The sequence below is a fragment of the Henckelia pumila genome, chromosome 3 (assembly GCF_033568475.1).
Source record: "Henckelia pumila isolate YLH828 chromosome 3, ASM3356847v2, whole genome shotgun sequence".
NCBI lineage: Eukaryota > Viridiplantae > Streptophyta > Magnoliopsida > Lamiales > Gesneriaceae > Henckelia > Henckelia pumila.
The window spans coordinates 108,946,540-108,960,233 of record NC_133122.1 but is presented as its reverse complement, the minus strand read 5'-3'; the positions used below and the strand labels follow the sequence as shown (position 1 = coordinate 108,960,233).

Here is a 13,694-nt window from a genome sequence, read left to right as displayed (position 1 = left end):
AAGGTATAGTTGCCTCAATATTAGTGCAACATAATCTATAAGCATTAGTCTAGCAAACATATAAAATAAAAAAGCTAATCTAGCAAACAAATCAATATACCAAGCAATCTCAAGTATTCACATAGAGAAACAATCAAGATGTGGTTTTAGGAAGACTCAAGTGAATCTATCTTGAGCAAGGTTCTGAAAAATGCGAAGCGTGCCGAAACGTCGAGATGAAGTTTAAAGTTTTACAAGTTTAAATGGGTTTAGTACGAGTTTAAACGTGAAAAAACTTTTTAAATTTTTATTAAAATTGCAATTATATCCTATTAATATGTAAGCTAAATAACACACTTATATAATAAATTTAAGAGTAATGAACAATATCTCAAATTTTTTAAAGGTCAAACATCTCAAAATAATAATTTTTAGTAGTATCTAAGACCACTTCAAAATTGCTAAAGATTGTCTAATTCTTTGTCAGATTCTAATTCGATGTCGTCTTCTTCATTCATCTCATCTTCCGTATTATCTGATGCAAATTCATTTTCATTTGTCTCCCTTTGAACATTAGCATCTGTATCTCTTGTAGATTTTAAAGTTTCAACGTCCACCTCATCTTCATTGACACAATCCTCAATTATCCAAGATTCGGCATTGCTGGTATCACTTGTCAGTAAAGTCTCTAATTTATCTTTCCTTCTCTTCTTGTTCATCAATCTCGCATTAAATTGAACATAAACCAGATTATTCATCCTTGTGACATCTAGTCTATTCCTTTTCTTCGTGTGTATCTACATTATGGAAAAAAGAAAAAAAAATTGAGGAATTTATAAATTAGTATATTGCTATTAAATTACAATATAACAAGGCAATTAATTAGTTGTTTACCCCTTCAAAGACACTTCAATTCCTTTCACAACCCGATGAGCTAGTATTCAAGCCAAGGATCCTTTTCGCCATCATTTTCAAACTTGGTGTCTCTTTGCCATAGAAGTCCCACCAACTAACTAAATAATATTTACCAAAGAGACAAAAATAACATAAATATATAATATCAATGGTATATGAACGTGAAAAAAAAATTAATAATGTTCACATAACTGGATTGTAATTTTCATCATTATTTTGACATCCACTTGTCGCTAGTTTTTTTCCAAATGCACCTTTTTTTTGAGTGTATTTTTGCAACTCAATATTTATCACACGATGTTGCATTCGAGAATCGGGAAAGAACTTCTCAACACAAATAATCATATTCATACTTATCAAACTATCATCTTTGATGCATTGATTCTTGAAGAAATAAAAAGGATTCAAGAGATAAGCTATTGTATGGATTGGACTGTCAAGACGTCCCCTGCTTTTCACATCAATGATGTCCAAAATTGGCTTATAATCATTCTCCCTCTTCAATTTTTTTCGAATTTCATTTTTTGCATTCAATAGCTTTCCATACACAAATCCCATGGAAGGCTTCTCCTCCCCATCAACAAGCCTAAGAACTTTTACCAATGGAGTAAATATCCGCAAACACAATTCTACCAAGTTCCAAAAATCATTGGGAACAATAACATCAAATGCCTCTTTTCCCTTCTTGCTCCTAGACCATTTAGTGTCATCCCACTCATTGCTTGTCATCATATTTCTCAACTCTTGCTTTTTGTCAAGCAAACTTTGTAATGTTAAGAAAGAGGTTGCAAATCTAGTGGTTCCCAGTCTAACTATCTCCCTTTTCGTAAAATTTCTCATTAATGCCAAAGTCTTGTGATGGGCATAAATGAAAATAGTAAAAGCTTTTGCCTTCTTAATCACTCCATTGAACATATCAAGTTTAGAAATTCCTTCAAGCATAAGTTTTATTGTGTGAGCAGCGCATGATGTCCAAAATATGTTGGGCTTTTCTAATGCTAACAAATTTACAGCAGCCATGTTATTTGAAGCATTGTCAGTCACAATTTGAACCACATTTTGCGCTCCAACCTCATTAATACATGCATTAACATATTCAAATATGTATTGGGCGGTGTGAGCATCATTCAAAGCTTCCTTTGATGAAACAAAAGTAGTCCCCAACTTACAATTCACGCACAAATTAATTATACTTCTTATTTTTCTATCACTCCAAGCATCGATCATAATTGAAAAACCATTACTTCTCCACTCTTCTTCTTGCTTCTTTAGAGTTTCTTTTGTTCTCTCCACCTCTCCTTTCAAAAGAGGTTCTCTTAGTTGGTATTGGGAAGGAGGGGTATAACCTGGACCATATTGACCTAAAGCCTCAACAAATATTTTAAAACTATTATTGTTAATGGCATGGAAAGGAATTCCAGCTTCATATACCCATCTTGCCAAATTACGATGAACTTCCAATAATCTTTTCTTGGCAATTGCATGATTGATATTCTGTTGTCTCCTTTTTTTAATTGCACTCACAGAAGCATCATCTATAGTAACTGGCTTTGCAAATTGGTCAATAGGTACCATATTAAGGGATCTTTTCCTTGTTCCTTTCTCAATGAGAGAAATTTCATCATCTTCCTCACGTGTATTCAAAGAAATAACTACATCATCCTTTAACTTAGAGTCATTCAATTGTTGGAGTACCGTGTTTTCGTGCCCAAGACGCAGCGAAAGTTTAAAATTTTTCGTCTTGACATTCAAAACATGCTTGGACACTCGTATGGTTTAATTGACATTCATAGGATGTTAACGAAATTATACCTTTAGTGAATATCTCACTTGGCACCAACTATTCCGGGATTAGCGGATATAGCTCTTGTTGTAATTTCCTACGAACGATCAACTGGAGTATCTCCTTCATCAATCTCCAAATCAATTCCACGACCAGTTTGCCTATTCCTTTTCTAACTCGCATTAGAGAAAAAAGAAAAAATTTGCGTTGAGATTGAATAAACAAGGAGTGACGACTCAAATCCCTATTGATTAGGGTGGCCGAAATCCTTTAAGCACAAGGGAGAGAGCAATTTCAAAAATTGCATGCTAGAATGAATGTTGTTTTTTTCACGAAAAAATCTATCTAAATATAAATATATATATATATATTAATATATATAAGTATATCTTAATTATATATGTAAACTAATATATATATATATATATTAATATATATAAGTATATCTTAATTATATATGTAAACTAATTAAACAAGTTTAATTATTACATATATATATAATTAAGATTGTTGAGAATATCATTTCAAAACATTTTTAAATGTAATTCTCGATGATTATATATATAATATATATTATATATTATATTTTCCTTTGTGTGCAAGTTATAAATTATGGTATCAATATTATTTCCTTAATTAAATTAATACCATGTATTAATACAACTAATGGGCTTTATTCTAGTCCAACTAGAATTCTATTAATTTATTAAAGTCCATTACTTTAATACTTTATCATGATGAGCTTGTACTCCTACTAGCCCATGAATCATGTACCCATTGTATTGATATTATCATAATCCCGATCGATGATCCAATATCATCAATGTGACGATTTTAACTTAATCGTTATTATGATGCACACTTTAAATTTTCGAAACCAATAAAGCATAAATAAGACAGCTGCTAATTTTGGAACACTTCCACTCAAATTAAGCAGGTGCACTCCCTTAACTGTTTTTAGTAGTTGTGCTCTAAAAAAATTCTATAAGCCATTATAAATTTATTTATAAGCTTATCATTTGATCCAATCAAATTTTTTTATTATAAATTCAACTCTTTGAATTTATTATCTCAACGAAAATAGAGAAACTAGTGCTTGTGTGACCCTCAATGGTTCAGGAATACAGCTAGCCGTGGGTTCACAACTCTTTGTGATTCAGGACATTGTCCTTTATACGAGCTTACCCTTATTAGCCTCATTCTATGCATCAACTCCTTGATCATAAGAATGTCAGAATTCATTTCCGATTGGACCCATCGAATCATGGTAAGAGCGTCTAGTAGCAACACCCCATGATTCCCTAGGTATCACTGATAGTGCCTGCAAGAACCAGTCGATTATGGATATCGTACAGTACGGTCCCTTCATCTCATATATCCCAATCGAATCTGCAACTATTGGTTCATCGAGGGTTGCATGTGATGTTCAATAACGATGTGGTACATCTATGAGAATACATAGTGCCATCGCATGTGCAACTAGGGAACCACTTTACCCTAATGCACATTTCATACTCTGGCCAGAGATTCCATGCACTACTATCTCATAAGATCACATAGGATATCAATACCCGTAGGTGAGCGGTGAATTCCCGACTACAATGCACTGGCTCCTACATGTGCCGTAACTGTACCCAATCTCGCCACCTGATGACCCTCTTGGAGTCGGTAAACGAGTCAAAGAACAATCCTAGCATGTAGAGCCTCAGTGTTGTCTCGGGTCGTAAGGACTAATGGTGTACAACCATAACCACGGATTTATTCACTCGATGAATAATAACCACTTGGGAAATCCGAGGGAGGGTAGTTCAGTGAACTCATCGTATGAGAACCAATCTGTATGATTGAACATCTCTATGTCCATACCAATGAAACGTGGTACACATCATCACAGATTCTAGTCTCGAGCTCGAGCGATCCTTATCCTTATATGGACGGCTCAATTGACTAGGAACTTAATTTAGAATATTCAGTAATTGAAATATGTGTTTCATGATTGTCATCACATGTACAACCTCATATTTATTTACTATAGTATATTCAAGGTCTTTATCTATGTAGCTTGCATGGGTATGCAGATAAAGCAAATGCCAAAATTGAATAAAAGAGTAATTATATTAAAATAAAGATTGTTTATTACACGTGAGTCAATAAAATCCCTAGCCAACAGTTGGCTTGCAGAGCATCTACTCTAACAATCTTCCACTTGCCCTAGAGCCAACTATTCATGAATTTAAATCCCATTGCTTTGCGATGCTTCTCAAGCAATGGTCCTGGTAAGGGCTTTGTAAGTGGATCAGCAATGTTATCTTTAGAGGTTACTCGCTCGACTGATATGTCTCCTCTTTTAACTATCTCTCGGATGATGTGGAATTTCCTCAGTATGTGTTTGGATCGCTGATGAGACCTTGGTTCCTTTGCTTGTGCAACGGCACCAGTGTTGTCGCAGTACACCGGGACTACATCAACTCCATTTGGAATAACGCCCAACTCTTGGACAAAATTTCTCATCCAAACTGCCTTTTTGGCTGCAGCAGACGCTGCAATATATTTGGCTTCAGTGGTGGAATCCGCAACTGTGTCTTGCTTGGAACTCTTCCAAGAAACAGCAGCACCATTAAGCATGAATTCAAAACAAGAAGTCAATTTTGAATCATCCACGTTGCATTGGAAGCTAGAGTCAGTATAGTCTTCCAATTTCAATTCTCCACCCCCAAAAACCATGAACAAATTCTTAGTCCTTCTCAAGTACTTAAGAATATCTTTCACGGCTTTCCAATGTAATGGACCAGGGTTTGTCTGATATCTGCTTGCAACACTTAGAGCATATGCTACATCAGGACGTGTTGGTATCATACCGTACATTATACTACCAATGTAGTGACCCTTCACCGGATCACCTACTAATAGAACTTAGGAATGCAATTAACTTAATAAAACAGATATCAAAAATAAACTACGGAAACCATAAACATTATACAATCCCAAGTAAAGGAATCTGTAATTTATCCAAATAATATACAACCAAATCGAATCGTTGTATCAACCCAAACAACAGTAATAAAACCTAAGCGAAGCTTCAGCTGGCCAACCACTGACTAGCCTCTCCTGGATCCACCCACCTCATCCAATTGCAAACCTGCCCCATGAAATAGGGTGTCCAGAAACACAGAGTACGAGACATGAGCATAAAACGCTCAGTACGAGAGTATGAGTATACATGCATGAAAAGTGAACTCCCTAAAAACTCGAGGTCAAGGATCAGATAACAGAGACAGACCGGGCTCTGGTATGTAGCACGCTCTGCCGTCGCTTCAGGAGGTGGCTCCCATACCGAGATAACCGTGGATACGCTGGACCCAAATCGATGCAAGTCCATCCACTAATAGGATAGGGTACAACCCTACTAACAGACATCTCAAAAGAGATACAGCAAGATGCAAATGAATGCAGCATAAATCAATGACATATAAACCATGCAGTCACATAATACATGCATACTCAGTAAGGATATCTCGAACCGTACTTCCGTACCTCAAATCAGTGCAAGCTCTACCAACTCTAGGTCCACGCATATAGTCTGCTCTACACTGCCAAATGATACTACTATCATTAAAGTGCTCTAAAAGCCTTAACTAAGCTATTGCATACTCCTAAATATTTATAGGAAGCAAAAGCTATACCTTCGTCCATCGTTAGCCATTTGATGTCGATGCCTCCAGAACTTGGGCACAACTCCGCTACGACTATCGAACGCCTCGCCGACCGCCGGGTCAAGCCTAGGAAGGCTAGAACTACTCGAATAGACTAGAAAGGAGAGGGAAATACTCGGAATTGGCAATTGGAAATGAAGCCTCGGCCCTCTATTTATAGACAACGATCGGAACTTCCGATCCTGCCATCGGAGCTTCCAAATATCCTGATCTGCCACGTGTCAAAATATCACTTGTTGACTCCGAATAGGGGTGATCGGAGCTTCCGATCGTGATCGGAGCTTCCGATCCTACCACACGTCATGCCTGACGTAATATCGATCGGAACTTCCGAACTCACCTTCGGAGCTTCCGAACTCTACCCAAGTAATTATGATTAATTCCTTAATTATTGATTTTTGGTTACGGGCTACTACATTCTCCCCCACTTAAGATATTTCGTCCTCAAAATCAGATCTTAAGTACCGAATGCAATACAAAAATCAGAAACATTCTTTATTCAAATCAAACGTTTACAGAGTTTTCTATTGAATACAACTTAAGAATGAAATCAAAACAACTCAGGATGGTCTTCACGCATCCTGTCCTCCAGCTCCCAAGTAGCTTCCTCAGTGCCTCGGCGCTGCCACTGAACTAAAACCAAAGGAATGACTTTGTTCCATAAAACCTTATCCTTATAATCCAGGATACGAATAGGTTTCTCAACAAAGGTCAAATCCTTGTTCACCTGAACTTCAGACCGCTACAGAATATGAGATTCATCTGCCACATACCATCGCAACAGAGATACGTGGAACACGTCGTGAATACTGGATAGATGCGGTGGTAAAGCTAGTCGATAAGGCAAATCGTCAATGCTCTCCAAGATCTCAAACGGACCCATAAAACTGGGAGACAACTTGCCCTTAAGGCCGAATCTGAGAATCTTGCGGAAAGGTGACACTCTCAGAAACACTTTCTCCCCGACATCGAACTGCAAAGGCCTACGCTTGATATTAGCATAGATGGCCTGACGATCCTGTGCAGTCTTAATCCGTTTCTTGATCTGATCAACAATGTCTATCGCCTGCTGGATAAACTCCGGTCCCTCAGCCTGTCTCTCCCCCACTTCTTCCCAGAAGAGTGGAGTACGACAACGTCGCCCATACAACGCCTCGAAAGGTGCCATACCAATACTAGTATGATAGCTGTTGTTGTACGCGAACTCGATCAACGGCAAATGATCCTGCCAGGCTGAACCAAAATCCATGACGCATGATCTAAGCATATCCTCCAAAATACGGATAGTGCGCTCCGACTGACCATCAGTCTCCGGATGATAGGCAGTACTCAAACTGAGAGTAGTACCCATCGCACGCTGAACACTCCCCCAGAATCTAAAAGTAAACCTGGGGTCCCGATCGCTGACAATGCTCACAGGCACTCCATGAAGTCGAACGATCTCCTGAATGTACAACCAAGTCATACAATCCACATTGTACTCCCAGCTATAGGCAATGAAATGCGCTGACTTGGTGAGTCGGTCCACCACAACCCAGATAGCATCACAGTTCCTCGGGGATACCGGTAAATGGGTCACAAAGTCCATTGTGATAAACTCCCATTTCCATTCAGGAATAGGCAGACTGTGAAGCAATCCTCCAGGTCGTCGGTGCTCTGCTTTGACCTGTTGACACACCAAACATCTCGAAACAAACTGATAAACACTGCGTTTCATAACCTTCCACCATAAATGAGTACGTAGATCCTTGTACATCTTGTTGCTCCCAGGATGAATACTCAACTTAGTGCGATGTGCCTGAGACAAAATCTTCATCCTGCGGAATCACAAGACTACCAGACAAACATAGAAAGTCATCTGACTGATAATGAAATCCAGACAAGCTACCCTCGTTAGCTAGACGAGCTAAACGCTTGGTCTTCGAATCAGACATCTGAGCATCTCGGATCCGCGAATACAAAGCTGGCTCAAATAATATCGTAAACATCTGGATACTCTGCATACCTTTCTTATGCTTGAAGGTATAACCTGAAGTACAACAGTCACTGATCGCACTAGACATCGAACAAGTCTGAAGTGCGAATAGTCGCACCTTGCGGCTCAAGGCATCAGCAGTGAGATTAGCAGCTCCCGGATGGTACTTTATCTCGCAATCATAATCCTTAAGCAAGTCCATCCAAAGTCTCTGCCTCATGTTCAACTCAGCCTGATTGAACAAATACTTGAGACTCTTATGGTCGGTGAAGATCTCAAATTTCTCTCCATACAGATAATGACGCCAGATCTTCAAAGCGAACACAATGGCTGCTAACTCCAAATCATGGACTGGATAGTTGTCCTCATGAAGCTTCAGCTGTCTAGAAGCGTATGCGATCACATGCCCATTCTGAGTTAGGACACAACCTAACCCCTGAAGAGAAGCATTCGTGTATACTACATACCCTCCAGATCCTGATGGTAATGCCAACACCGGTTCAGAAGTCAACCGCCGTCAAAGCTCACAGAAATTCTCGTCACACTCGGAGGACCACTCGAAATCCACACCCTTGCGGGTAAGCTGCGTCAACGGTGGAGCTAATTGAGAGAAGTTCAGAATGAAGCGACGATAATACCCTGCTAGACCAAGAAAACTACGGATCTCAGCAACTGTCATCGGACGCGACCAATTAAGTACCGCTTCAATCTTGCTTGGATCAACAGAAATCCCCTCCCTGGATATGATATGGCCAAAAAAGACCACTCTATCCATCCAGAACTCACACTTGCTCAGCTTGGCGTACAACTGCTCATCTCAAAGAGTCTGTAGTACCAACCACAAGTGAGAAACATGTTCTTACGTATTACGTGAATACACGAAGATGTCGTCAATGAAGACCACGACAAACTTGTCCAAATACTCCCTGAAGACACGGTTCATCAGATCCATGAATATAGCCGGCGCATTAGTCAAACCAAATGGCATTACTAGAAACTCGTAATGCCCATAGAGAGTACGGAATGCAGTCTTGGCTACGTCCTGATCACAGACTCTCAACTGATGATACCCAGATCTCAAGTCAATCTTGGAGTAAACTGACGTTCCCTGCAGCTGATCAAACAAGTCATCAATACGAGGCAACAGGTACTTGTTCTTCACAGTGAATCGATTCAGCTGCCGATAGTCAATGCACAACCGCATCGACCCATCCTTCTTCTTTACAAAGAGAACAGGAGCTCCCCAAGGAGTTACACTAGGACGAATGTACCCCTTGTCCAAAAGATCCTGTAGTTGATTTTACTCACGCATCTCTGACGGAGCCAGACGATACGGTGCTCTAGAAATAGGCGAAGTACCCGGCATCAACTCTATGCCAAACTCGACTTCCCTAGCAGGAGGAAAACCCGGAATCTCATCAGGAAATACATCTGGAAATTCATCCACAACAGGAATGCTCTCTATCCCAATACTCTCAGCGGACAAATCAACTGCATAGATAAGGTAGCCTTCCCCGCCAGACTCTAGAGCTCGACAGACTCTCAAAGCTGATACCAAAGGCATAAGAGGTCGCGCTCCCTCACCATAGAAAAACCAGCTCTCACTCCCCTCCGGATGAAAGCGTACTAATCTCTGATAGCAGTCCACTGAAGCTCGATAGGCAGTCAACATATCTATTCCCAGAATGAAATCAAAGTCGTCCATCGCCAAGACCATGAGATTCGCTAACAGAATGTTCCCTTCGAACTCTAAAGAGCAACCCATCACTAGACGCTTAGCCAAAGCAGATTGGCCCGTCGAAGTAGAAACAGACATCACTACGTCTAGTGCAATGCATGGTAACTTATGCCTCTTAACAAAACGTGCAGAAATGAAGGAATGAGATGCACCAGTGTCAATAAGTACAAGAGCAGGTACACCATAAAGCAGAAATGTACCTGCGATGACTTTCTCATTCTCCTCCATAGCCTGATCATGCCTCACGGCAAACACCTGGCCAGAAGCTCGTGGCCTCAAATGAGAACTCCCAGCAGGCTGTCCCTGCGACCTCTGCTGAACGGTGGCCTGAGAACCCGATCCTGAACCAGAACCAGAACCGCCTCCCCCAGACAGTGGACAATCCCTCCGGATATGACCAGTCTCTCCACAACGGAAACAAGCTCCAGAAGCTCTACGACACTTGTCGGATGGATGGTTCTTCCCACAGTGATCACACTTGTCCTTCTTACCGAAACGGACAACACCTCCATAACCAGAGGAAGAAGTAGATCCAGACTTCTTGAAATATTGGGCACGGGGACCCAAAGAACTAGCAGGCCTCGACTGAGAGAAAGACCTGTTCCGCCGAATGCTGTCCTCCACCTGGTGACAACGGCTCACCAAACCCTCGTAGGATATGTCGTCGCCAACCGCCACACGATCATTGATCTCAGGGTTAAGGCCCTGAAGTAACAGATTATACTTCATCTCTGAGCTATCAGCAATCTCGGGGCAATAGGATAGCAGATCAAAGAACCTCTGCTGATACTCATCAATAGACATGGCTCCCTGTCGCAGACTGAGTAGCTCGCCTGTCTTCGAGTGACGGAGTGCAGGAGGAAAATACCGCTTTTGGAAAGCTGTGCGGAACTCGGCCCAGGTGGCCACTCCTCTCACCGCAAAAAAAGGTGCAGAAGTAAATCTCCACCACCTGCGCACACGTCCATCCATAAGATAACCAAGGGTCTCCATCTTCTGCTCCTTGGTGCATTGGAAAGTCTGAAAAGTCGTCTCCATGCGGTCTAACAAATTCTCCGCATCCTCCGGAGACTCACCTCCAACTAAAGGCTTAGGACTCATAGCTAAGAATCAATGCACAGTGAAACGCTCGTCGTCATGATGACGATGACGCCGTTCTCGATGAGGCTCCTGGTCGGCATCACCCCAACGCCCACCAATACTGCCATGAGAACTCCGGTCGTCACGATTTGCCATCTACAAAAATACCTCATGATAAGACTAAATCCCAAGAATTCTTTTGCATGCTCTAATATCATAAATGTATTGACCCTTCACCGGATCACCTACTAACAGAACTTAGGCATGCAATTAACATAATAAAACTGATATCAAAAATAAACTACGGAAACCATAAACATTATACAATCCCAAGTAAAGGAATCTGTAATTTATCCAAATAATATACAACCAAATCGAATCGTTGTATCAACCCAAACAACAGTAATAAAACCTAAGCGAAGCTCCAGCTGGCCAACCACTGACTAGCCTCTCCTGGATCCACCCGCCTCATCCAATCGCAAACCTGCCCCATGGAATAGGGTGTCCAGAAACACAGAGTACGAGACGTGAGCATAAAACGCTCAGTACAAGAGTATGAGTATACATGCATGCAAAGTGAACTCCCTAAAAACTCGAGGTCAAGGATCAGATAATAGAGACAGACCGGGCCCTAGTATGTAGCACGCTGTGACGTCGCTTCAGGAGGTGGCTCCCATACCGAGATAACCGTGGATACGCCAGACCCAAATCGATGGAAGTTCATCCACTAACAGGATAGGGTACCACCCTACTAACAGACATCTCAAAAGAGATACAGCAAGATGCAAATGAATGCAGCATAAATCAATGACATATAAACCATGCAGTAACATAATACATGCATACTCAGTCAGGATATCTCGAACAGTACTTCCGTACCTCAAATCAGTGCAAGCTCTACCAACTCTAGGTCCATGCCTATAGTCTGCTCTACACTGCCAAATGATACTACTATCATTAAAGTGCTCTAAAAGCCATAACTAAGCTATTGCATACTTCTAAATATTTATAGGAAGCAAAATCTATACCTTCGTCCGTCGTTAGCCCTTTGATGTCGATGCCTCCAGAACTTGGGCACAACTCCGCTACGACTACCAAACGCCTCGCCGACCGTCGGGTCAAGCCTAGGAAGGCTAGAACTACTCGAATAGACTAGAAAGGAGAGGGAAATACTCGGAATTGGCAAATGGAAATGAAGCCTCGGCCCTCTATTTATAGACAATGATCGGAACTTCCGATCCTTGATCGGAACGTCCGAACCTCGATCGGAACGTACGATCCTGCCATCGGAGCTTCCGAATATCCTGAACTGCCACGTGTCAAAATATCACTTGTTGACTCCGAATAGGGGTGATCGGAGCTTCCGATCCTGATCGGAGCTTCCAATCTTGCCATAGGTCATGCCTGACATAATATCGATCGGAGCTTCCGATCCTGTTCGGAGCTTCCGATCCTGATCGGAGCTTCCGAACTCACCTTCGGAGCTTCCGAACTCTACCCACGTAATTATGATTAATTCCTTAATTACTGATTTTTGGTTACGGGCTACTACAACCAATCGCTGACGCGTAGGGAACGCGTGTCATCATCTCTATCTCTTTATCAGTCTTGGGGCACATTGCTTTAGATAGAGTAACACCATGACACATTGGTAAGTATCCTCTCTTGGACTCTTCCATAAAGAATCTCTTTAGTATGGTATCAATATAGGTGGATTGGGTGAGCCCCAACATCCTCTTCGATCTATCTCTATAGATTTGTATTCCCAATACATAGGATGCTTCACCCATGTCCTTCATCGAGAATTTACTTGCTAACCATACTTTAGTCGATTGCAATAGTCCTACATCATTCCCAATGAGGAGGATATCATCGACATAAAGTACTAGGAATGTTACTGCACTCCCACTAACCTTTTTGTACACACATGGTTCCTCAGGATTTTTAACAAAACCAAACTCTTTGATAGTGCTATCAAATCTGAGATTCCAACTCCCAGATGCCTGTTTGAGACCGTAGATCGATCTCTGAAGTTTGCATATCTTATGCTCACTTCCCACTGATGTGAAACCCTCAGGTTGAGACATGTAGATTTCCTCTTTAATGTCTCCATTGAGGAATGTTGTTTTCACATCCATTTGCCATATTTCATAGTCATACCATGCAGCTATGGCTAATAAAATTCTAATGGACTTGAACATAGCAACTGGTGAAAAAGTTTTCTCATAGTCAACTCCTTGTCTTTGAGTATAACCTTTAGCCACTAGTCTTGCTTTGAAGGTCAATACATTCTCATCCGCCCCAAGTTTTCTCTTGTAAATCAATTTGCATCCTATGGGAACAATTCCCTCAGGTGGATCTACTAGAGTCCATACTTGGTTTGAATACATGGTATCCATCTCGGACAGCATGGCTTCAAGCCAATTTGATGATTCAGCATCAGATTGTCGCATTGAAATTTCATGGATCACATCCATCATTAGGCTCATCATGGCCTTGCTCATGAAGAAA

The 13,694-nt window shown here is 40.9% G+C and overlaps 1 protein-coding gene across 1 annotated transcript; it reads right to left on the bottom strand.

Annotated features, from left to right (window-relative positions):
* Positions 1-440: 440 nt before the first annotated feature.
* On the bottom strand, positions 441-13,660 carry LOC140889294 (uncharacterized). Its single transcript, XM_073297013.1, has 3 exons — positions 13,438-13,660; positions 1,087-2,546; positions 441-776 (listed from the first exon to the last, which is right to left on the bottom strand). The coding sequence occupies exons 1-3, from the start codon at positions 13,658-13,660 to the stop codon at positions 441-443; spliced, it is 2,019 nt and encodes a 672-aa protein (XP_073153114.1).
* Between the last annotated feature and the right edge of the window lie 34 nt (positions 13,661-13,694).